General features: G+C 49.5%; 1 protein-coding gene across 1 annotated transcript in view; it reads left to right on the plus strand.

Annotated features, from left to right (window-relative positions):
* KATNIP (katanin interacting protein) overlaps positions 1-25,982 on the plus strand; it is a 183,182-nt gene that overhangs the window by 79,431 nt on the left and 77,769 nt on the right. Inside the window, 2 exon segments of the mRNA XM_026515659.4 lie at positions 14,721-14,988; positions 20,343-20,474. Coding sequence (XP_026371444.2) covers positions 14,721-14,988; positions 20,343-20,474 — 400 coding nt within the window.

Consider the following 25,982-nt stretch of genomic DNA (forward strand, 5'->3'; position numbering starts at 1 on the left):
TTCCTTTCTTCTCTTGCTCTCTTCTCTCACTGCAGGCTTTCTTTAGTGATGTACTTGGATTCCTTTCTCTTTATTTTTTGTATATCTGTTACTGGTTTTTGATCTGTGGTTACCATTAGGTTTGTATGTAATTCTTATGCATATAACAGTCTGTATCATAGAGTTGATGGTTGCTTAAGTTTGAAGCCATTCTTTACTCCTCTCCTCCCCCCAGTGTTTTAGGTATATGCTATCATACTGTATGTTCTCTTATTTTGTGAGTCCCTTGACTGATTTTTATAGATACACTTAATTTTACTGCTTGTGTGCTTCCTACTTTTCTGACTCCTACTTATGGTCTTTCCTTTCCACTCAAAGACTCCCCTTTAACATTTTTCGTAAGGCTGGTTTGGTGGTCATGAATTTCTTTAACTTTTGTTTGGGAAACTCTTTATCTATCCTTCTGTTATGAATCATAGCCTTGCTGGATAGAGTGTTCTGGGTAGCAGATTTTGTTTTGTTTTGTTTTGTTTTGAGCACTTTGAATGTATCGTGCCACTCCTGGCCTACTAAGTCTCTGCTGAGAAATCCACTGAAAGCCTTTTGGGGTTTCCCTTGTATATGACTGTTTTCTCTTGCTGTTTTTAAAATTCTCTCTTTATCACTACTTTTTGCTATTTTAATTACCATGTGTCTTGATGTGAACCTCATTGAGTTGATTTTGTTGGGCCCTCTCTGTACCCCCTGGATCTAGGTTTCTGTTTCCTTCCCTAGAGTCGAGAAGTTTTCAGCTATTTATTTCTTCAAATAATTTTTTTCCCTTCTTCTGGGATCCCTATTAAAAAAAAAATTATTATGCTTGATGGTGTCACTGAGTTCCCTTAACCTATTTTCATTTTCTTTCTTTTTTTTTTTAGAGAAAGAGTGCGTACGAGTGGGGGTGGAGAGGGGCAGAGGGAGAGGGGGAGAGAGAATCTTAAGCCTGCTTAAGGCTAGCCATGGAGCATAATGTGGGACTTGATCCCAGGACCCTGAGATCATGACCTGAGCCGAAATCAAGAGTCATCAGCTTAACTGACCCAGCCTCCCAGGTGCCCCTATTTTCATTTTTATTACTATTTTTTCTCTCTCCTGTTCAGCTTGATTACTTTCCATTACTCTGACCTCCAGATCACTGATCTGTTCTCCTTCCTGTAGCCTACTATTCGTTCCTTCTAGTGTATTTTTCTTTTTTTTTTTTAAGATTTTATTTATTCATTTGAGACAGAGAGATAGAGAGAGAGAGAGAGAACATGGGCACGGGGAGAGGCAGAGGGAGATGGAGAAGTAGACTGCCCACTGAGCAGAGAGCCTGATGTGGGGCTTGACCCAGTGACCATGACCTGAGCTGAAGGTAGACACTAAACCATCTGAGCCACCCAGGCAACCCTCTAGTGTATTTTTCATTTAAGTTATCAAGTCCTTCCTCTCTGATTAGTTCATTTTTATATTTTCTGTCTCTTTTTTTGATCTCACTGAAGTCTTCCACTCTTAAGTCCAGTGAGTATATTTAGGACCATCACTTTAAATTCTCTATCAGGAATATTAACTTATCTTTGTTTTATTTAGGTCCCTTGCTGTGATTTTGTCCCATTCTTTCATTTGGGACATGTTCTTCTGTCTCCTCATTTAGTATAACTCTCTGTGTTTCTTTCTGTGTGTGGTCTTGAGAGTAGTGGCCTAATGAAGAAGAGGTCCCATGGTGGCCTGCAGTGCAATGTTCCATTTTCCAGAACCTAGGGGTATCTCCTATGTGTGTTGCATGTGCCTGGCTGTTGTAGCTAAGCCACTGTCCCTGTCAGTCCAGTCGTCTGCAGTGGCTCTCTTTGCCTGTTTAGGGCAGTGTTTGGTCCCTATGTTATTAGCGGGCCAGTCTGGGGCCGCCCTGGGCTTGAGTTGAGTCAGAGATGCAGTAGCACCGAACTGTAGGGTGCTTTCCCTGTGTTGTCCCCTGAGAAGCTTTTGTTGGTGGGTGGAGCTTGCAGTCAGACCAGATAGATGTCTGCCCCCAGCCCACTGCTGGAGCCACAGTTGGACTGGTGTATATAGTTATCTTCTCTCCCCGGGGCAAGAGTTGCTTTTAGTGTTATTGGCCCCTGATGGGGCTGCTCGCACACTGCCAGCTTGTGGCACCACTTCGGGTGGGCTCCAGCCAAGGGCATATTGGAGGGGGCGTGTCCACAGGAGAACTTGGGGGCAGGCACACTGGGAGCAAGCTAGGTAGAAAGTGTTGGTGCTGTGCTGCTCCCCACAGGTGTCTGTGTGTCTAGGCTGGGGGACAGCTGAGGGAAACGGCACTCACTTCATTCCTGGAGAAGTCTACTAAAGACCCCTGCCCCTCCAGCACACACTGTGAGACTAGCAAACAAGTGTCTCTCTGGTATACCCCGGGCGTTTTTCAAGCTGCAGTTTCTGTGCTGTATCTTCAGGGTTGTCTAAGGACAATGACTCAGTTTCCTCTCACCCTCTTGGATCTCTCAGAGCTAAGCCACTGATTTTTAAAGTTCCAGGTATTAAGCCTCACTGACTATAAGAACGCATGAGATTGGCCCCTCTGGTTTTCAAAGCCAGATATTATGGGAATTTGTCTTCCTTACGTGGGTTCCCCTTGCTTGGGGTGCCCAGTGTGAGGGTCTGTTTCTCTCCCCTCTCCATACCTGCGACGTCCCTCCCTCTGTCCCTCCTGCAGACAGTCGCCCAAGTCTGTATCTGTGCTCATCCTAGCTTCTTCGATGTGGCCCCTTCTCTACATTTAGCTGTGGAGAGTCTGTTCTGCCAGTCTTCAGGTCACTTTCTGGGCTTTTTACACTGATGTGGGTGTTATCTGGTTGTATCCATGGGACATGGTGGGCTTAGGCTCCTCCTATTCCACCACCTTCCCTGGAAGCCCTGTTCTATTATGAATTATTTGAATATTTTAAGTGACACAGAGAGCCAAGCGAGTAACAGCCCTTGGCCTGGGTGTCAGGGCATGGCAGGGAGTGGTGGGGATGTAGGCAACAGTGTTGTCAACACAGCTTGGCTGTCATTGTGTGGAAATAGGGGCCCAGTGGTACCAGACTTTCTAACTGTAGAAGAAGCCAGGCATCTGGGTTTCTTTGTGTTTGGTTTCTCCAATTTTTTTTATGGTGATTACTAACTCCCTGTTCTCTGTAGATCAAACAAAATGTATGGCTGGCCAGATTTGGCCTGTGACCACCAGCTTGCAACTTCTGGGTTAGAAAGCTTTGTCTATTCCTGACAAGAGGAGGAAGAGGTCTTTCTCCTTTCCAGGGGCACTTGAGTTAGCCCCTCTGGTACCCAGAGCCAAGGTGCCCTGAATGCACGCAGAGATGCCCAGCTAGACAGCTCTGACCAAAGGACAGCCTGACTGATGGCATTAGACTGGGTCCTGGGCAGGAGGGTCAGAGCGCACAAGGCCATCTGTACAGGAATTCTTCAGTGATGAGCATGAATGATTCATGTGGAATGATGCTGAACAAGCACTGACTGCCCATGAAATGCAGGTCCAGAAGTGAGAGACGCAGTGAGGCTTTCACCCAGTAGAGCATTTCTAAGACGCCGGATGGTATCTGAGTTACTAAAGCATTTTCAGTCTTAATGGAAGTAAAAAATAACTGACCTCTGGATCACTACTGGAATAAATAATGCCATTTATTTCTTGCGGTTATAGCCTACTTAGGATTTCTCAGGTATTTTTACATTATTTTGTATCATTTAATATGACATCTAATATATGAGTGCTTTCTCATTAGAAAAGAGTCAGACAATTCAGAAGTGAGTAAAATATGAAAAGCTCTCTCTGCCTACCTAGCCAAACCATGCCCAGCTTTTAGTTTTATTGAGCACGTATACTTTATTTCATTGTTTACTTATTTATTCACTCATTCACTTATTGGCTTCTATTTTGGTTCATTTTTACTTTTATCTTGATTCTTTCCCTAAACTTTGTGGTTTAATTTATTGCTTTGGTTCTCTCCCCACCCCTACGTTACAGCCTGCTGTGTTAAATATTTATTTCATCTATTTTCAGTCTTGTTTTCTAATATAATGATTTTAAGGCTATAAGTTTTCCTCCAAACACTGCTTTGTCCTTATCCCACAATTTTTGCTATGTGTGTAGTGTTTTCATTGTTATTTATTTCTAATTGGTTTGTGATTGGGGAGGGGAGGGAGTTCCCTCTTTATATAGGAGAGTTTTACAAATGTTCTAAGTAAATAGCTTTTTCGTTTGTCTTTTTTTTTCTATCCTTTTGTGTTAATTTCTAATTTTACTGCATTATGATCAGAGGATGGCTTGTTTGGTTTCTGGTTTTTGGAAGTTTTTGAGGTTCTGTTTGTGGTCTACCAGATCATTTTTACGACTGCTCCGTTGTATTTCAGAAGAATAATTATTCTCCTTTTGGTACAAAGTTCTCAATGTATCTATTAAGTCAAGCCATTCATTGAGTTATTTAACCTGGTGGTCTTAACATGTAGTCCCAGATCACCTACATCACAATCACCTGGGCTGCTTATTAAAAATGTGAAATTGCCCACTCAAAGATACGGAATTAAATGAGGGAGGTAGTAGGGTCGGGAATGGAGTGTTTGGAATCTGCATTTTTAATAAGGCAGGAAATTTTTATGCTCATTAGCAAACCACTACAATAGATCCTACTTTTGTTTATTTAATCTGGTTGATTTCTCTAAACTTGTCAATTTTCCCTTATATTTCTCTGTTGTTGCTTTATATATTTCAAATCATTATTATTGTGTGCATACAGAGTCAAGATGTTTTCTGATAGGTTGGATCTTTTATCCATATGAATAGATCAGTATTAATATCTGTCCCCTTTAAAGCAGTAGATGTACCTTTTCAATTCGAAGGTTTGTGTCCTTCTTTAGCATTGGAAAATCTTCTATTATTATTACTATTAATTGTTGTTGTTGTTGTTATTATTATTATTATTATTATTCTCTTCCATTGCGTCTATTCTATTCTGTGGAGTTTCTGTTGCATAAACATTGGCCCACATCTATCCTTTCAAGTCTCTTAATTTTTCTTTCACACTTCATTTTTGTCTTTTTGTACCGTGTTCTTATAAAATTTTTGGTTTGATTTTCTAGCACATCTTTTTTTTTTTTTTTTTTTAAGATTTTTTATTTATTTATGTGACAGAGAGACAGCCAGCGAGAGAGGGAACACAGCAGGGGAGTGGGAGAGGAAGAAGCAGGCTCATAGCGGAGGAGCCTGATGTGGGGCTCGATCCCATAATGCCGGGATCACGCCCTGAGCCGAAGGCAGACACTTAACAACTGCGCTACCCAGGCGCCCCACTAGCACATCTTTTATCTGTTTCTGCTATTTAGTTTATCTTGTTAAAATGTTAATAAAATCAAAACTTTTGGGATATCTAGTTGTTTCTTTTTCATGGATGAAATGTCCTCTTTAATCTCTCCAGGGATATTAATTTTCTGTATTCTTAGGTCTTCTATTTGTTCTATTAACTCTTTTATTGGGTATTAGTTCTTTTGTTAATTAAATTTAGTGCCTATCTTTCAGGGTGTTGATTTTCCCCCAAAGTTTTCTCAATCTTGGTTGTGTGCTCATCTTCGTATTTGAGAATCCCGCTCGCTCTGTCCATTCTATTTGATGTTACTTGACCCCAGTGATTGTGAGGTTGGGGTACAACATGCTGTGTACAAGTTGTGTACCTTAGCTATGGGAGCTCCTGTGTGACTTCCCGGGGCGTTGTCCTGCCTTCCTGCCCCAGCGCCCACACTCTGGGCTTCAGCCTGTGGGTGAGTACCTCTACACTTAATACGCTGGGAAGCGGCCAGTGGCCCTAAAAGCAGCCTCCCAGTGAATGCCCAGGGCTTCCCCTCTCTCTGTCTTGACTCTGGACTCAACTGTGTACCACTCCTTATCTGGAAAATGTTACTGCCCATGTTTGGGTCAGAAGTTTCCTTTGCTTTTAGTTATTGAAAGATAGGCGCTCTGCTTTCTGACTTTCAGGCGTTCCTCAAAATTTCTAGTTGGCTGGCAGCATTGTTTCTTGCTTTGTCTCTATCCCTTCATCCCATTTCCCACAGTCAGCTCTGGGCAGGCTCCGGTGAGGCACCAATGGCCGCTGATGCCCAGATGCTTGCCAAGGGCCTCACAGCCAAGAAAGCAGGCTGGCGGCCTCCAGGGCCTTCTGCTTCCAGGGCCCCTGCCCCCTCTCTGATGTCACTCCACCCCTGCCCCCCTCCCTGACCTCACTCCACCCCTGCCCCCCTCTGACGTCACTCCACCCCTGCCCCCCTCTGACGTCACTCCACCCCTGCCCCCCCTGCCCTCACTCCACCCCTGTCCCCCCTCTGCCCTCACTCCACCTCTGCCCCCCTCTGACCTCACTCCACCCCCGCCCCCCTCTGACCTTGCCCCACTCCCTAAGACAAGGATAGATTTTTTTTTTTCTTCATAACGATGGACATTTGAGATTGAACTCCCAAGGTACTTCATAAATAAATTCAGCTTTGAATGAAAATTAGTACAAGACAATGCAAGGGTGAGTGGGGCAATAAGAAAGTATCAAAAACTAACATCACACGGGTATTTGAAGTGCATAGTGTATGACTAGATTTTCCTAGCCATAGTTCCATCAGAATTGGTGGAAGGGGATGTGATTTCAAAAATACGGGGTGGACCCTGAAGTTAGGGCTCTAGTCACTTTATTCTGGGAAGTTTATAATCCAGGAGCTACCAGGTTTGAGGCGTGGGCCAGCGTGTCTAGGTGTGGGTACTTGAAGCCTGTTGCATGTGTAATTTCTTCTAGAATGGCCGTCTTTGTTGCTGGATTAGAGATTCCATGGGAACAGACTCTGTCTGCCTGGGTCATTCCTCTATCCCAAATAGTTAGCTGTCCGATCTACTTCTCTGGGCAAACATACTCAACAACAAATACTGGTTGAATACATGAGCCAATGAAAAGAAAAACAAATTAGTCGATTAACCCCTCAATGCAGGGTAAAAATCCTCTCTGGGCCAGGCAGATTAATGTACTTGTGCAAAATGGCTCATGGAAGGCAATAGAAGTGATGGGAATTATTGCAACCAGCGGTGCATGCCAGACTAAACGCATTGCAAACCGCAATTTTATAAGACTGCCAACCAAACGAGAGACGTCATTGGGGGTCTTACTGGGGAGCAGGGGAGGCTGGCTGCAGGTCAGCGTACCTACCGCTGCCACCGCTTGAAGACGGTCAGAGTATCCGTGGGGGCTTCACGGTCAACACATCTGATCATCTCTTAGGCAAAATCAGCAAGATCTGCGACATAAAGAATATGCCGTCACCTGAATTTGAAATGTTCTGTAAAAGCAAGCCCTCTGTGAAAGCAATCACGGAGCACTGATTCATAACTATTACCTCATGGCTGCCCTTCAGCCACCTTGTCAGGTCGCCGGGGCACATTAGAGGCCCAGAGACTTGCTTGAGGACCCAGGGGGGCTGGAGTCAGGCCCAGAACCCGGGCGCAGAACTTAGATGCAGCCGTTCCCCTTTCTGAGTGTAGTCAGGGGTCTCAAGCTTCCTCCGCTAACACTTAGCACACACTTCAGCACGTTTACTGGCCTCAAGGTAGCTTTGTGTCAAAAGCTCTTACGGGCGACTTTGATCAGTCCCGTGCAAACCGATGGACAGTCACCGAGCACCTGACATTGATCCCGCTCTGGAGACTGCTTGTTTCCGACTCGTGGGTGCCAGGCAGGGAATAAACACGGGCACGTGGCTAAGAGCCCAGAGTTTGGAATCAGACAGTCATTCATCCAAACCGGCTCCGCCGTTGCTAGCTGCGCGACCTTGCACTGGTACTTAGGTGCCCTGAGCCTATAAGACAAGGACACCCACCAGGATGGTGGGAGGCGTCAACGAGATCAGGTGCATGGAGAGGTTAGCTCGGCGCCCCCATATGTAGCAAAGCTGTGGGTTATATTGTTACTGTTATTGCAAACATTTCCTGTTTCATGGCACCCAGTCCCCTCCCTCCCTAGCCCAGCAGAAGGAGGCAGATCAGGCCTGTAAGGCACTAATCCGCTGACCATCAGACCCCTGCTTCTTTTGAGCAGGTGCTCCGTGTGTCTGTTCCTTCCTCCGCCTCCTCCCAGGCTCTCCAGTGAGGAGGCCAATTTGTTCTCCACCTGGCGGATTTACCGCCTGGCCTCCGAGCAGAGGGCTTTCTGTTGCAAGGACGTGAACTTAACATTTTAAACACTTAACACTGAAATCACATAGGACCGGGTTGTAAAGCAAAGCTCTAAAGTTAGTTTTCACAGAGAAATTTCTGGATGACAGCTTCAAAGCAACCAGTAGATTCCCCTGCATGGTCTCCCTTTGAAGCATGGGCAGGTTGGCTTTCAAAGCAACCAATCCAAGGTCCTCATCCTTCCAGATGGGAAGGTTTTGAACTGCTTCCTCGAGGGAGTGTGGCTCCTTACTCCGTCTCCCCTTTGCCCCAGGAACAGATGGTTTTAGATCACATAGGCATTATAAGAGCTTAGGTTCCTAGAGTTTGCTCATCCAGCGTGAGCAAATGCAGTATTTTTCTTTTTAAAGAAGATACCAGCCACGCAGAATCTAGCCTTTTTTTTCATGTGTGTTTTGTCAATACAATTATGGCACTGAAATTTGCATGAACTTAGCAGAAGCGAAAGCAAATGGAAACAGGAGGAATTATTGAAACTCAGACTTTTTTTATCGCAAGGGGAGTTTTTAAAAATATCTCATCGGTTTACTCAATTATGACAAAAACATTACGAGGTCAGAGTTGCCATGTTTCAACGCTGTGTGTTTCCACCAAAGATGGATTTGAATGGACTGGCTGCTATGGAAGATGAGGCCGGGGGTGTACCCACACTGCCTGCCCTCTTCTGGCTTTTGTTAGCTAAGCTAAGGGCTTTGGTTGAGGACATGGCATTCCGGCCCGTAACCCAAGTGTGCACAATCGTCTTGTGCTTATTTGCTCTCTAAGTGGCTTCCACATTTACCGTCAGACCTTTTACCACCACTTCTCCAAGTCTGTGCCTTTCATTTTGACTTCACCCTTCATTGTTTGGATTTTGTTCTGGGAGCTTTTTTCCGGAGGAGGGCTCAGGGCCGCTGGGTTCCCTGAGTTTCTTCCCATTAGAATCGGTGCCCTATTATTTGTAAGTCTGGACCACTTCACTGGATACATGAAGTCAGGCAGACATGGCGTTGGGTGTGGCTGCTGGCTGCTTTCTGAGTCATCCTTCTGGGGGGACGAGATGAGTCCCAGGGATGGAGATCAGTTACTTTTCAGACAGCTGGCTGTCCAGGGGCCTGCACCCCACTCTCCCTCCCATTCCTGCAGGGAATTTATTTATTTGCCGGAGTCAGGGACAGGATTTACACATAAATGTAAATGTGTCATTTTTTCCCTAATTATTAAATTGGAAATATGCTTATCATTTTAAAAAAATAATAAGTAAAACAATGGAGAAAAGGAAGTTCTCATCACACAACCCCCAGAGAGAACACCATTAATAGGTGGTGACTGTTTTTCCAGACTTTTCACGTGGGTTTCTGCAAATGTGCACAGAAACTGATCTTTTAAATCGGATTTATTGTACATGTACATTCTTCGATGGGCTTGTTTTGGCTTAATGGGTACCCCACTCCCTTTCTGAGTAAGTGCAGGGGATCTACCTCATCTTCCGTGAGGGACGCTTGAGGCTCCGCAGATGCCTGCTCAGTGAGCGTTTAACCCACCTCTTCTTGTGGCACACTTGGAACATTCTCGATCATCACGGATCCCTTCGCCAGCTGCGTGTGTTGACCGAGGGATAACTTCTCAGAGAGACTTGGTCAAAGGGTGTATACACTGTTCATTTCTAGTCATTCGTCATCACTGCCTTCCAGATGCATCTCCAGAGGCACCCCCTGTCTCCCCCTCTGCTGCCCCCTCACCTTGCCACTGCCCCCCCCCGGCCCCCCGCTGCAGCTGCACCTGTGTGCCGTCTCCACCCTGGCCCCGCCTCTCGAAATCCCCTCGGGATCCCAGAGCCATAGCGAACTTTCGAACCCGAAGTCACATAACAGTGTGCCTTTGCTTAGCGCCCTTCAGGGGCCTCTTGTGGCCACATAAACCAAAATCCAGACTCTGCCTCGGGGCCTCTAAAGCCTTGCTGTGACCACTCCCTGCTCCCCCGCCCTCCCTCCTCTGGTTCACACTGCCCTCCAGCAGCGGCTGCCTCCTGGCCTTTGCCTCTGCTGTTCCTCCTGCCTGACATGCTCGGGCCCCAGACACTCGTTGGGTAGTTGTTCGGCTGGCTTTCAACAGGGGCTCCTCAGCTCACTCACCCTCCGTGCCATCATGCAGCCTGGCTTTTTCCTTCACAGTCCTGGCCACAGCAGAAATGCCCCTATTTCTTTCTCTTTATGCCCCGATGGTCTGAGGCTTCGCCATCTTACTGCCCACCGTTACCCCAGCCCTTAGCAGGCCTGCGTGCTTGAATAAATGAGTGATGGCAGCCGTCACCTCCTCTCCCAATGGTTGGACCATGATGGAATGCAAAGGAGTTTATTTTCCACGTGGACAACCTAGAAGGAGCAGGGAGCAGTGGCCGAGGGTCACTTGTCACTGCCCTGATGCTTCATCATGATGACAAGTCAGACCAGCTCAAAAACTGTAGGGCCTCCAATCTGGGAGAACCCCAAAACTCCAGTCACTGAAACTGTGGGGTTGCAACGTGGCGAAGGGGACAAAGAGGCTAGAGGGAGTCTGCGCAGGTGACCATGGGTTTGAACATCCTAGTGGCCCATCCAGAATGTTCCTAGGAACTGGCTGTGTTGGTGGCTCCACTCTGCTGTAGGCATCAGCAGGGATGACCGTGGGCCCTGGGACTGACCGGGATTTCCTGGACAGTGACCACAGTCTCCCAGCAAGGAATCTCCCGGCTAGCGGGCACCCACTATATCATTTTGATCCAAGGACAGGAGCCAGTTGCCTGTCCCATCTGACCAGGAGTTCACGTTATCGCGGGGATTCACTCTCCTGATCTGTCTTGCCGGGTTATTGTGAGCCTCAGATGAGAGGAGCTGAACGCACCAAGCTTTCTTCCACTGTAGAGCAGCGCTGGGTTGATAGTCACTGCCCTTGCCGTTCGTTCAACAAGAGCCCACCCAGCAGCTCCCCGTCCCTGTGCAGGGGCACTAAACGTGTCGATCCTCCAGCTGCCCACTGCTGTCAGTCTTGGAAGATACAAACCAGGACCTCATCCGGCTTCCGGGAGGGCTGCATGGAGCACCTCAACACAGTCAATTAGGAGACCTCGTCCTTACCTTTTTAAACACCACTGGTGCTCGCTTTAATACAGGGCTGTTCGACCTCACCACCACGGACATTTGCCCAGATAATTCTTTGTTGAGGGGAACTGTCCTGTACGTCGAGGATGTAGCAGCATCCTTGGCCTCTATCTACTAGATGACACCCGCCCCCCCCCTTCCGCAGCGGTCATTGCCAAATGTCCCCTGGGGGGCGAGCTCATCCCCAGGTCAGACCACTATAATAAAACACTTCCGTGAGGCAGGGATGTGTTAGCCCATGTTTATGGGTGCTAAAGGCAGATCAGACGACTTAAGTAACTTTTTGAGGGGTCAGCTCACGGATGCCCCCTCCAAGGCACATGGGTGCTGTTCACCGTTGCTTCGAGCCGCCACCCAGTCACTGGGACCATGTAGTCGTTCGGCAGACACTTGTCATGCAGCTCCCATGTGTCAGGCAGTGTTCTGTTTCCTCGGCACTGATACTTGGCATTGGCAGGGTGGGAGGGAGAAAGCTGGGAAAGACAGCCACCCTGGTGTCCCATTGCTGCTGTGACAACCTGCAACTTACTGGCTTCTCTAACAGTTCTGGAGGTCAGAAATCCAAGGTCGGGGGCACCTGGGTGGCCCAGTCGGTGAAGCACCTGCCTTCGGCTCAGGTCATGATCCCAGGGTCCTGGGATTGGGTCCTGCATCGGGCTCCTTGTTCTGTGGGGAGCCTGCTTCCCCCTCTGCCTGCCGCTGCCCCTGGTTATGCTTGCTCTCTCTCTCTGACAAATAAATAAATAAAATCTTAAAAAGTAAAAAGAAAGAAAGAAGTCCAAGTTCAGTTCCACTGGTCTAAAATCAAGATGTCAGCAGGCCTGTGTTCCTTGAGAAGGCTCCAAAGGAGAATCCATCTCCTTGTCTTTTCCAGCTTCTAGAAGCTGCTGTCATTCCTTGGCTTGTGGCTCTTTCCTCCTTCAAAGCCAGCAGCGTAGCATCTCTGCTCCTCCCTGACCTCTGCTTCCATTTTTGTATCTTCTGTCTCTGACTCCTATCTTCCTGCCTCCCTCTTACAAGGACCCTGCTGATTACATTAGGCCCTCTTGGATAATCCAAGCTAATCTCTCCCATCTCAAGATCCTTAATCACATCCGCAAAGACCCTTTGGCACATAAAGGAACATTCATAGGTCCCAGGGTTTACGTGGGTATCTTTGGGGGCCATTTATTCCACCAACAGCAGTCTGCCCTCTGCCCCCAAAAGATCTATGTCCGTCCCACATACGTGGGTATCTTTGGGGGCCATTTATTCCACCAACAGCAGTCTGCCCTCTGCCCCCAAAAGATCTATGTCCGTCCCACATACAAAATACATCCATTCCATCCCAAGCTTCCCCATATCTCAGCCCATTACAGTGTTAAGTCCAGAATATCATCTATATCTCACCTGCTCAAAGCTTCCAAATCTCATCATCTGCCTCATCTGAATTAGGTCTGGGTGGGACTCCAGGTAGAACCCCTCCGGGGGCAAAAGCGTCTCCATCTGTGAGCTCGTGAAACTAGAAGACAAGTCATCTGCTCCCAAGTACACTGGCGGGTCGGGCCCAGGGTCACCATGACAGACGTTCTCATTACAACAGGGACAAAATGAAAGGAAAGGGGAGTCACCAAACCCAAGCAGTGCTGAAATCCCTACTGGGCAAACTCCACTGGGTTTCAAGGCCTGGGAAGAATTCTCTGTGGCTCTGGGCCCATGGCCCCACCCTTGGAGCCACCCTTCCTCTCTCATGGAGGGTGGCACGTGTCGCAGCCAAGTATCACCCTGCTTCCTGAGTGTAGAATTTGGGGAGGATGACAGCCTTCTTTTATTTTGTCCTTCCTCTCTCCCTTCCGGTGCAAGTGGGCCCTGTTTCCGCTGGTTCGACATCCTCAAAAACCACGTGATCTCCTATGTACGCCTCTAGGATTCCCTCCATTAGGCAAGAGGTTCCTTCACGGATCTTTCCTGGATAATCTTGTCCCTGTGCCTGGCATCTGCTGGGGTGTGGAAGAGGTTCCAGGCCTAGTGTCTTCAGAGAACCCTCCATGTGGTTGAATTCTCTAAACTTTGGCTCCTTCTCAAGTATTAGCAAAAGGTTGTCCAGGCGCACCCCGGGTTTTCTCCAGAGCACGCCCGTCTGACCGCGAATGACAGCTACGTCACTTTAGCATCTTTTGCAACTGGACAGGCCGAGAGTTTCCCAAATCATCAAATCTCAGTTCCAAGATCCACTTATCACAGAACCGTAGGCCCAGCCCAGCTAAGCTCCTGCCACTACTTCATGGGATCCCCTCTCTAGTTTCCATAACATGTTCCTTGTTTCCTGAGCCCCCAGAAGCCAGCACCTTTCATGTCCATGTTTCTATCATCAGGTCTTTTCAGGGTGATTTATCGAGAATGATCAAAGTGTTCTAGTGCCTCTGCCCTCTTCATGAGCTGTCACTGATTTACAGGGTCCAGGGGCTGGGACTTGGGCAGCATAGGAACTGTGAAGTTTACTGGTCAACCGCCAATATCAAGCAAGTGGTATCGATTGCTTCTCGTTTTCTCAGAGCTGTGTTAGGCAGCACGAGCTGTGGGGGACATAGAGCTAGGCTGACCAAACACACTGGCTTGCCCAGATGGTCCAGTTGGCATTTTTTTTTTTTGTCCCAGAGTAAACAGACTAGTGCCCCTTTTCCCTTTCAAAGGTGTCCTGGCTTCAGCGATCAATTTTCTGGTCACTCTAAATGTAGATTTTTAATGCTTGTCCTTCACAGCGTAAATCTGCTATCTCATGGAGATGAAACACAGATTGAAAAATAATTATCAAGCAGCTCTGGTTAAGTGCTAAATCTTTTGACATCTTAGGTGTTTCTAAACATCCGTCGATACGCAGAACAAGCGCCCCCTATCTGCCAGACGTTGTACCATCTGGAATTTCAGGGGTATTTGGAGGCCTCTGAGATTTCATATTCAGAGTGTGGTCCCTGGACCAGCAGCATTAACATTACCTTGTTAGAAGTGCACGTTGTCAGGCCTCGTCCAGGACCCCCTGAATCAGCAACTCTGGGCGGTGGGACCCCACAATCTGGTTAAACGAGCTCCCAGACCAAAACATCTATAATACACAGACACATACGCACACACTCTTAGTGACATCCCAGGCGTGTGACCACAATTCATACTATAAATACCGCTCTGCTAGAGAGCTGCTCCTTGTCCCTGTCTTTGTTTTCTCATCTTCAAAGCGATGACAGCCCCATGTGTCGAGGTGATCTTGGTAAATGTTCGTTTGCTGGGAATAGTCCCTTGGTTCTAATGATCTATTTTCAGAGGAGTTTTTCTCAAAGTAACATATTTCATTTTTTGCCTCTCTTCCTGACTTTTGGCAGGAGCTAAGAAAAAGCCTGGAACTTAGTGTAAATCTGCAGAGGAAACAAAGAGATTGTTCCAGCGATGAGTATGACTCTATCGAAGAAGAGGTGCTCTCTGAGCCCGAGCCCGAGGAGCAGGTGCTGGTGGGCCACCCCAGAGAGGAACCCCCTCTTTCCAGTGGGGACTCCGTGCAGAAGGATGTTCCCGAGGACCAGGAGATGGAAGGACGCCCTCCCCAGGGCCCAGACACCCTCGTGGTGCTGGAATTTAACCCAGCTTCCAAGAGTGAGTTCTGTCTTTTGTGAGTTGTCTTTGCCTTTGGTGTGTCTGGGTCTAATGGCAGGACTTGAATTTCCAGCAGTATGTGGTGTTCAGCTTTGGGGAGACCGTCCCACAGACCAGGGAGGTATATCAGTCAGATCTCTGCTGATTGCGAGAAGCAAAGGCTTCCAGAGGCCTACAAGTGACCCTGAAATTCCAGATGGCAGATGTCTGGCAGACGGTTCTGGGGGGCTATCCTGTGCCTCATAGGGTGTGTAGCAGGACCTGTATTTCTGGCGTAAGCAAAAGGGGCTCTATTGGCTTGGATAACTGAGAAGTCCACAGCTGTCAAGGACTCTCCCCTCCCCTCCCCTCCTTCCCCCTTCCCTTCTCCTTCCCTTCCTCTCTCCCATCTCTGCCTTCCTTTGTCTTCGTGCCATTCACAGGTGGGCTCTCCACATACAGACACGGAATTGAGACGTGGGCTTTACGCCTACATCAGAAAGTGGATTTTTCTTCCTCAAAGCTCCACCAAAGGTCCCAGGCCTGGTTCTTGAACCCACATTGGGTCACATCTCCGAACTTGTCACTGTGGCTCCAGTTGACCTGGTCCAGCCCATAAGGCTCTGGTGTGGTTATTGCCACCTGAACCACGTGGACGGATAGTTTCCTAAGGAAAATTCAAGGTGAATCTGAAGAAGGAGGAAAGTGTGCTGGGCAGGCAGAAATAGCAGCTGTCCTGGCTAGAGGAGGTCCTCCAGAGAAGACCCTGGAAAGGAGAGTAAAAAAAGCAATTGAGGCGGGGCAGGGAGGGGCCTTCCTGTCACAGTCCCCGTGCCCAGTCCTGGGCTCGCTTGGTCTGCTTGCCCTTCCCTCTCCATTCCAAGTACAGCCTCCTCAAAGCGGCATGTGCCGTACTTTCTGAACCAAATATCAAGGCCAACCAGCTGGGAAGCATGTGTGAGCCTACGGGAAGAGAAATGAGGGACTGTCTGAAATCAGGCGGAGTGTATTAGTCTGCTCAGGCTGCATAACAAAGTACCACGGACTGGGGGGGCGGAGCTTCAACAGCAACGGAGATGTATCTCTGTACAGTTCTGGGGGCCGCAAGTCCAAAGTCAGGGTGTCGGCAGGTTGTTTTCTTCTTGGGCCTCTCTCCGTGGCTTCTCCCTGGGTGTCTTCTCCCTGTGTCCTCACGTGGTCTTCCCTCTGTGTGTGTCTGTGTGTCCTAATCTCGTCTTCTCACAAGGACACTGTCAGACTGGACGAGTTGACTAATTTTACCTTACTAATTGCCTCGTTTTACCTTAATTACCTCTTTAGAGACCCTGTCTCCGAATACAGTCACATTCTGAGGTAATAGGGATTAGGACTTGAACATATGGATTGGGGGGGGGGCGGATATAATAACAAGCAGCCCTGGAAACCCCACACGCAGTGGTCGATGCCTCCAGAGAAGAGAACATTTGTCCCTCCGATGTGCTCACGCTGTGTTCTCTTGTCTCCAGACCTTTGCTTGGGCTGTTCCCTCTGTCCAAATGCCCACATCTCCTCTTCTCTCCACTCTGAACCCTGAAACCTGGCTTCCTCCTTTCCCCTCAAGACTCAGCTCAGGGGCGGCTTCCTCCAAGAAGCCTCCCTTGCCCTCCCAGCTCGGCCAGGTGGGTCAGTGCCTCCTCTGCTTCCAGGTGTCATCCTGGCACTGGTCTTGCCATGGACCCCAGTTGTCTTTCTCCCCCTCTGGCCTGTGAGCTCTGCCAGGGCCCAGACAAGCGCTAAATAAATAACAATAAATAAATAATAGCAATTCCCAGCATTTACCGAATCCTTACTAACATGTGCCGAGTGCTACTCTAAGGGCTAAGCATCTGTAATCCTAAGCACAACGCCAAGGCAAGTCCTGTCAATGTCCTTGCTTTAGAGCTGGGCACGCTGGAGAACAGAGAGGGCAGATAGCTTGCCCAAGGTCACACAGTGTGGGATTGAATTTGCCGGGAGTCTGAGCCCAGAGCTTGGGCCCTTAATCAGTAGGCTGAATATATAAATTGAAACAAGTTACAAAACAGTGGTTGGGCTTTGAGGAGCCAGTAAGTAACACCACCCCACTCTGACTTCCCTCCTAATTGAAACAGATGAGAGATGGGCTTGGGAATCTGATAGAGCAAATGTTTACCTTTCCAGCTGAGAAGAGAGAGCCAGCTTGCTGGTCACTCGGGGCTGCCCTCTGAAGTAGGCAGACCCCTGACCCCAGATGCTGGCTGAGCTGGGCCACTGATGGCATCAGTGTGGTGGCAGATGGCCGTGTGCCCTGAGGGCCACCCTGCCGGAGGAGGGATGGGAGTGGCTGGATTGCGCTTGGATGGTTTCCTGCCACCACCACCCTCTGTCCCATCCCCTGTGTCCTCCCTGTGAGTGAGGGCCAGTGCGTGAGTGGCACAGGGAAAGGCAGAAGTTATTTTCCCAATAACTGGACAGGGGAAGGCCAAGTGGTGGGTCAGCTTAGGAATTCAGGGAGGAGGATAGGGCGCCTGGGTGGCTCAGTGGGTTAAGCATCCAACTCTTGATTTTGGCTCAGGTCATGATCTCAGGGTCATGAGATTGAGCCCCACATGGGGCTCCATGTGGGTGTGGAGCCTGCTTAAGATTCTCTCCCTTCCTCCACCCCCTCTCCGCCCTCCCACCTCTCATGTGCTTGCACACACTCTCTCTCTCTAAAAAAAAAAAGGAATTCAGGGAGGAGGGGAGAACCCCCAAGAGTCTTGAACATCATGAAGACTATAAAACAGGACACTGGTTGGGGATGGGGGTCAGAGAAGGACCCTGCGAGCTGGAGTGGTCAGAGAAGCCTTCTCAGGAGGTGATGGTCATGCTGGGACAGGAATGAAGAGGAAGCAGCCGTGAGAACAGCATCCCGTGGGGCAGGGAGTAGCAAGCACAAAGGGCTCGAAGAGGGAATGAGCGTGGTGTCCCCAGGGACAGGGAAAGGGCCAAGTGAGCATGTCGGACCTCAGACCGACAGCTCCAGCCTCAGAGCCCTACTCTGTAATAGTACGTATTAGTTCTATAACAAATGATGAGAAACTCAGTGACTTAAAACAACACACATTTATTTCCTTATGGTTCTATAGGCCAGAAGTGGGACATGAGGCTCACTGGCCTAAAATCACAGTGTCAGCAGGGCTGTGATCCTTCTGGAGGCTCTAGGGGAAAATGTTCTCACCTTTTCCAGCTTCTAGAGGCTTCCCCATTTGTTGTCTCCCAGCCCCTCCCTCCACCTTCAGAGCCAGCAGCCTTGAGCCTGGCTGTGCCATTCTCCCAGAGTCCCCTGTCCCTCTGGCCCTCCTTCTGCTGCCCTCTTCCATGTGTGCGTCCGTGGGCGTGTTTTACTGCGGTAAAGTACACCTGTTGTATTTTAGCATTTTCGCCATGGCTTAAGAGCGCCTCTTGGCGTCACTAAGTACAGCTGCTGTGTAACCATCACCATAATCCATCTCCAAAACTTCCTCATCATCCCAAACTGAAACTCTGTCCCTCTTCCACTTTTAAGGACCTTTGTGGATTACATCGGATCCACTGGGATCATCCAAAATAATCTCCCTAGTTTAAGGTTAGCTGATTAGCACTGAGGATTCCCCTTTGCCTTGTGACTTTGTGTCAGGCCACCTTTGGGCGGGCCATTATTCGGCTTCCCATCTTCCTCCTGGGATGGCTGGGGAGGTGAATGAGACAGGGTGGACCAGGGAGCTGACCCACCCAAACGCTCGGGACGTCGAACCCCATCGGTGCTGGCTGTCACTCTTAGCAGCGGCAGCATATTTTCAGCACGTAGGGAGTCAGTCTTGTGATCATTGGCCCCTGTCTGTTCTCTGTCTTGTCCCACTGGACATAGGCCTGGATGTCATCCCTTGGGTCTTGCATTTCAGGCCAGCCAGGGAGCAGCTGCTTCAGGAAGTACATAGAAAAATACACACACGTTCTTCATAAAGTCAAGAGGGGATGGTGGAGAGGTTGGTGCAAGTCTGAGAGACCCCACACGAGCCCCCTACCTCCATCCTGAGCTCCCAAGAATCCCATGGGGCCCTGGATTCTGGGACTCCCTCTCTCTGGGCCCCCCAGAAGCCCCCAGGATTGCTCTGCTGGAAGTGCTATCGCGTTGCACTCCCGCAGGCGGTTCCCAGGTTTGCTGCCTTCCCAGGCCAGGAGGTCTGCGTACAGGGACTTAACCGGTCTCCCTGCCTGCAGTCTCTGTTCTGCTTAGCCACCCCAGCCTCGCTGCCGACAGGGCTGTTCTACCTGGCAGCCCTGAGCGTGGCCTCCTCCTGGCACCCTGGCTCCCTTTTCCCTGCGCTTGGGCCATTTGGCAAACCTTCTGAAGTCACTTTTTTTTATTTTTTGCCACCTACACAAGCCTCCTGTACCATTTCTTAACTGTTATTTAAATGAGCACCTTTCTTTTTTTCTTCTCCCTCTCTCTCAGTTTCTTCCCCAACCCCCCTTCCTTTCTCTTTCTTTTCTTTAGTAATTCTAGGATTGTTCTAAGCAATGCTCTCTCAGTGAAGTCAAGGGTTCAGTAGGCTGGTTACGTGTTTTTCCATGCACGTCTGGTTATGTAACTGCTTAAAAACCATTTGCCCACACGGCATCTGGCATCATCTCCCGTTCCACCTGTGGTCCAGGCACCCCACTTTGGGAAACATTGACTCAACAGCATGGCCTCCAGGCCCTTCATTGTTTGGCTCCAGTCACCCCCTCAGGCCCCAGCCACTCACCTGCCACGTAACCTTCCAGCTGTCAAGCCTTTGCACGTGCTGTTCCCTATGTCTGGAATGCCCATCTCCATGCCTCTGGGAGCATCGTGGTCACCTGTAAGGGCCCTCTGCACTGTCTGCTGCACTCCCACCTGCCACATCCTCCAGGTTGCATGCTCCTCCGTGCCCCTGGTACTGGAACCTTCTTCTGTCCCAGCTCTCCCCCCTTATCCCTTCCATCATCTTTTCCTCGGTGAGGCTGTGAGTACCTCGGGGGCGGCAAGTGTGTTTCACCCTACCCTTTCCGCCCCAGGATGTCCTTGGTGGCACCATTACTTTATGTACCATGCTGCCCATTAAACCCAGCACCTCATCGATTGCAAGACTCGTTCCTACTCAAAATGTTAACATCTGAAAACCTGTACATATCATAGACCATTTCAATTACTTGCCAAAATGTGCTGCATTATTCACATCTCTGATCCCAAACGAGCATGGTGCCTGGCACGAATCGAGGTTCAAGAAGTATCTATTGAATGAATAAGTGAACGAACCGGCAGATACCGGAGCCGCGTGACCCAACGTTGCTGACTCTCCGTGTCTGACATCTAAACCATTGTTTTCCTACAGGTAACAAAAAGGAAAGGAATTTATCTGCTAAGCGGAAGGACAATGCTGAGGTTTTCATTCCCAGCAGACCCGAACTGAACTTGAACCTCCAGCCCTCTGCTGTGTTCCCAGACCAGGAGAAGACATGCTCAAGTAAGAGTTCTGGCAGCCCCTGAGCAGGGCTGGGACTGGGCCTGGGTCCCTCTCAGTGGGATGCCGTGTTGGAGGAGTCCTTGCTGTGTTACCCTCTTCATCAAGGCCTGAGCTCACCTTTCACAAATGTATTGTTAGTCAAGGTCTCCAGAACCAACAGAACATGTGTGTGTGTGTGTGTGTGTGTGTGTGTGTGTGCGTGTGTGTGTGCGTGTGTGTGTGTGTAATTCCAATCTGCAGGATGGGTCAGCAGCTTGGAAACCCAGGAAGAGCCAGTGTTCTAGTACAAAGGCCATATACACTGGAAGGGCCAATGTTGCAGAGGAAGTCCAGAGGTAGTCTTCTAGAGAGTTCTCTTACTTGAGAGAGGGTCAGTCTTTTTGTTCTATGCAGGCCTTCACCTGATTGGATGAGGCCCACCCACATTCTGGATGTTAATCTGCTTCGTTCTCCAATGAAAATGTTAATCTCATCCAAAAACACCTTTCAGAAACACCCAGAGTAGCGTTTAACCAAATATCTGGGCTCCCTGTGGCCCAGTCAAATGGACACATGACATTAATCATCATGGCGCCTTTCTCATTCTGCAACCAAGATGTGGTTATAATTGAAAACCTATTTTCGTTTTGGTTTTACTTTTTAATTTTGTTTTTACTCTTAAATTAATTTGTTTACTTTATATGGATAATGATGCATGCAAATGGTGCTACATTCTAAAAGTACAAGAGTTGATGGCGAAGTCGGTCTGCTGCTCTTCTAATGAAATGAGAAGTTACGTTGATTGAGTACTTACCGCGAGCCAGCCACTGCTGTCAGCTTTGAGTCCTATCACTTGTAAATAAATGATAATCCGTATACATAGCCCTTGAGAAAGGTCCAGGGATTGTCCCTGTTTCACAGTGAGGAGCTGAGGCCCAGAGCAGGTGATTCACACGGCTGGAAAGTGGCCGATGTCGCCCCAAACCCTGGTGGACAGACTCCATGCTGTGTCCTGATCAGCAGACCGTACGCCCTGGAGGCTGTCCGTGAATCATTGTAGCCCGAGGCCCTGGGTCAGATCCAGGGACAGAGTGCATCTGGGGAAGCCACTTGCTTCTGGGTTTTCCACCCAAAACAAAGCACCTCAGTTCAAGGCACCCTGGTATCCCAAGAATTTGGAAGCCTGGGGTGTCCTAGGCAAATATCCAGCCCCAGCCAGCCAGCCTTTTGAGACAAGCAGTCCGTCTGAGCCAGGGGCCCTGCCCTCTGTGGCCAGCATTCCATCCGTGTCTCCTGGGAGCTGGAGGGACTGAGGCCTGGGCTCTGGGCAGGTGGAAGGAGGAGAAGTAGCAGGAACAGCCATCACTTACCAAGCACTAGCTCGAGCTGTGTAAACATCTCTCTGTTTGGATTCCCCCAGCCACCCACTCCAAGGTGAGGATTTGCGAACGAGTCCTTTATTTGGGAGGTGGTCCCTGGTTGGGGGCAGCAAAGGGAAGGAGCCCAAACTGCCTTTATCAGCAAGCAAGTTCACTGAGCAAGCGGAACGCCTCCTGGCTGGGGAGTTCTGGGGGGCAGTGCTGAGCACAAGCCTCTGCGTGTGAGCTCTCCTCCCCACCCGGGGCAAGGGAGCTAGGCTCTTCCGCGTCCCTCCAGAGCCAGAGCTGTGGGCCGAGGTTTGGCTGAGGGACTGTGGGCAGGGCAGCGCCCTGATTAATTCTTACCACAACCCGAGCTCCAACTGAAGGAGAAGACACGTGAATACAGCACAAGGCGTTTTAGGTAGCAAATGATATATTTTTTTAAGATTATTTATTTATTTGAGAGAGAGCGCAAAGTGTTCGAGAACACAAGTGAAGGAGGAGGGGCGGAGGGAGAAGGAGAAGCAGGCACCCTCTGAGCAGGCAACCTGACGCTGGGCTCAATCCAAGGATCATGACCTGAGCCAAAGGCAAATGCCTAACCGACCGAGCCACCCAGGCGCCCCTAGGTAGCAAGTGATTTTAAAAAGTGTCTTTAAGGGAAAGAGTCCAAACGAACTCACGTAACTACAAAGTTAAGGTGGTGGGATCTTAGGCACAGCAGGATCCAGTGATGAAAATCAGAAGTCTTCCTCTGTCCCTGTCCCACTCCAACACTCTTTGTGCCCTTTGTTCTTAAGCTGACTCTTAGGGGTGGTGGGAGGGCCACCCCCGTCCCTGGGCTCTCAGCCCAGCAGTCCAACAGCCCAGCAGCCCCGGCAGAAAGCAAGCCTGACCACCTGCTGTAAATCCTGCCATGCACCTGCTAGCTCTGTGACCTCAGGCAGGTTACTTAACCTCTCTGGGCCTCATTTTTCCATCCGCCCAGCAGGAATAAGAACGATACCCTCATCCGATGGTTGCTATCAGGATAAAAGGGCTGGAGAGAGGATCACTAGCTCAGAGCAGGTGCTTGGCTGGGTCAGCTGACACTGTTCCCACAAATTCCAGCAAAGCCTCGGAGCCACTGTCATTCCTGGCTTAAGTCCAGGGTGCTTCTGGGAAGGAGACACAGGTGCTATCACCAGAGGCAAAGGGAGTGGGTGCTAGGCAGCAAACTCCAGGAGATCCCTGTGGATAAGAGTATCCACGCAGAGGCCCCCTTCTCCCATTTCACAGATGAGGAAACCAAGGTTGAGGACATGTAAGTTGCTTGTCGAGGGTTGCAGGCAGGATGGCAAAGCCAGGATTCACACCCAGGCTCTAAGGCCCATGCTCTGGAGTGCCGGGCCCAGCTGGACCCCCCAGGGCTGGCTGGTCACAGAGATGGCTTTGGAGGCACCAAGGGGGGTGCTGGCCCTGACAAGCCCGGTGGTAACTAGGGCAGCATTACGGCATGGGTTTTCAGTCCAGGACGGGGAGCCCTGGGGTGGGGGGATGGGGAATTGGGGGAGCCGTTGGGGCCGGCAGCAAGCATCCTGGGGATGTGGCCTGGCCTATGGACAGGGCCAGCCGGGGAGACTGGGCCATGGGGCCCAGGCCCGGGGCTGCAGTCAGGGCAGGCTGCAATCCAGCCCAGTCCAGTCCTGGATGGGCTTCCAGGCAAGGCAACAGGTCATTTGTTGTCTCCTTTACCTCACCAGAAACCTGTGTCTGGAGCACCCACTATGTGCCAGCCTTGGTCCAGGGCCTGGTGACCCAGTGAGCAACGCACTGCTCCTGCCGTCTTGGTGTTTATATTTCAGCGGGCAGGGGTAGATAAACACAAAGATGGGGTGGTGACAGCTACCACCAAGACAGCAATGGGGTGATGGCTGGGCGGCGTGCTTAAAGGAGGCCTCTCTGAGGAGGGGAAACCTGAGCTGAGGCCTGGTGAGGTCAAGGACTAGCCCTTTGCAGAGGGGGGAAAGCCTGTGCAAAGGCCCTGAGGTAGAAAAGAGCTGCTCAGTCAGCTCAAGAATCAGAAAGAAGGCTGGAGGCTGGAGCACAGGGAAGCTGAGATGGGGTCACAGAGTTGAGCAGGGGCTGCCGTGACTTGCTTTACATTTGAATAAGGTCCCTCTGGCTGCCACATGGAGTGTGGCCTGTCGGGAGCCATGATACATGTGGGGTGACCAGGGAAGAACCCACTGCACGGTACAGAAGGTGGTGACTCTGTCTCTGAGTCTTACCAGTGGCTCCATTCCTGATAGCAGTCAGGCTTGGTGATGAGACTAGTTGTGACTTATCCTGAAGGATCAGGGGCCAGAAGCTGGGCAGTGGGGAGCCCAGATAGGGCGGGAGAGCCAAGACGCAGCAGTGATGGGGGATCCCTGGCCTGTCACTTGTCTGGGGTAGGTTGTGCAAATAGATAATTTGAGATATAGTCTATAGGGGTGAAGAGTAAGATCTAAGATGTTAGAAAAACCTTGTGAATTTTGAATCTATCCTCTTTGGTCAGAAGAAGCTGGAAGGAGAGAGAGAGAAGGGGCCAGGGGACAAGATGAAGGCCAGGTCAGCTCTCGGAGCCCCAACAGCAAGTGGAGAGTGTAGGTGGCAATCCCGGGTGGTGGTGTTTCTTCGACACCCAAACTAGCTTCACTGACCACTGCTTCCGTGGCCAAGACTCCGGTCTATACTGCTGGTGTTCACTCTTTGTGAAAATTAAAGGGTTTCCAGTAAGTTCCTTCAAAATGAGTTGTTGAAAGAAATGAAACCCAGAGTAGGGTGCCACCATGCAGGAAGCCTTCCGGAGTCCCTGGTAGAGTGGGAGCAGGACCGTGGTGATCAAGCAACCTTCCCAGCCATCCTGCTGGGCTCACTAGGACTTCCCTCCTTCACGTGCATGCCACAATCACTAGAGTTTCCGTGTCTGGGTAATAGAATGAAGAGCCAGCACTTACAAAGCACTGACCCAAAAAAGCTCTGTTTTATATCACACATGTAATTTTGCATTTAATCATCTAAACCGTCCCATGCAGTAGACACTGCTATTAGCGACAATCATTATACAGAGGAAACCAAGGCACAGAGAGGTTGAGGAATCTGCCCAAAGTCACACAGTTAGTGAGTGGTGAAATCAGTGTTTGAGAAGCTGATGGCAGAGTCTGTTTTCTTAACCACTCCACTGGGTGCATGGCCCCTCATGTGCCAACTAAAATGCTATTTGCTTCCCACATAGCCACAGCAGCCCGGTCTGAACCGAAAACATGCCGAAAAATCAGAGTTGAGTCCCTTGTGATATTTTTTTCTAATGCTCGTTGATATAAATGTATAACTGTTAATATTTTAAAAGTTAAACCATGTATCAGCTAAAATAGTTTTGAGGGACACCTGGGTGGCTCAGTCGGTGAAGCATCTGCCTTCAGCTCAGGTCATGATCCCAGGGTTCTGGGATCGAGCCCCACGTCGGGCTCCTTGCTCAGCGGGGAGCGTGCTTCTCCTTCTGCCTGATACTCTCCCTGCTTGTGCTTCCTCTCTGTCTCTCTGACAAATAAAATCTTTAAAGATAAATAAATAAAATAAAATAGTTTTGAATGCCGTATTAGCTTCCTCAGACTGTTATAACCAAGTACCACAGTCTGATTGGGTCAAACAACAGGAATGTGTATTGCCTCCCAGTTCTGGAAGCTAGAAGTCTAAGACCAAGGTGGCATGTTCCCCCTGAAGGCTCTAGGGAAGAATTTGTACCAGGCTTCCCTCCCAGCTTCTGGTAGTTCCTCGACTTGTGACAACTGACTCCAGCCTTCACGTGGCTCTCCTGTGCCTGCATCTGTCTGTGTGTCCAAATTTCCCCTTCCTAATGACCTTCTCTTAACCCCACCATCTGCAAATACCCTATTTCTTTTTTTTTTTTTAAAGATTTTATTTATTTATTTGACAGAGAGATAGAGACAGCCAGCGAGAGAGGGAACACAAGCAGGGGGAGTGGGAGAGGAAGAAGCAGGCTCATAGCGGAGGAGCCTGATGTGGGGCTCGATTCCATAACGCCGGGATCACGCCCTGAGCCAAAGGCAGACGCTTAACCGCTGTGCCACCCAGGCGCCCCTGCAAATACCCTATTTCTAAATCAGCTCACACTGACAGGGCC

The sequence above is a fragment of the Ursus arctos genome, unplaced genomic scaffold, assembly GCF_023065955.2.
Source record: "Ursus arctos isolate Adak ecotype North America unplaced genomic scaffold, UrsArc2.0 scaffold_2, whole genome shotgun sequence".
Lineage (NCBI taxonomy): Eukaryota > Metazoa > Chordata > Mammalia > Carnivora > Ursidae > Ursus > Ursus arctos.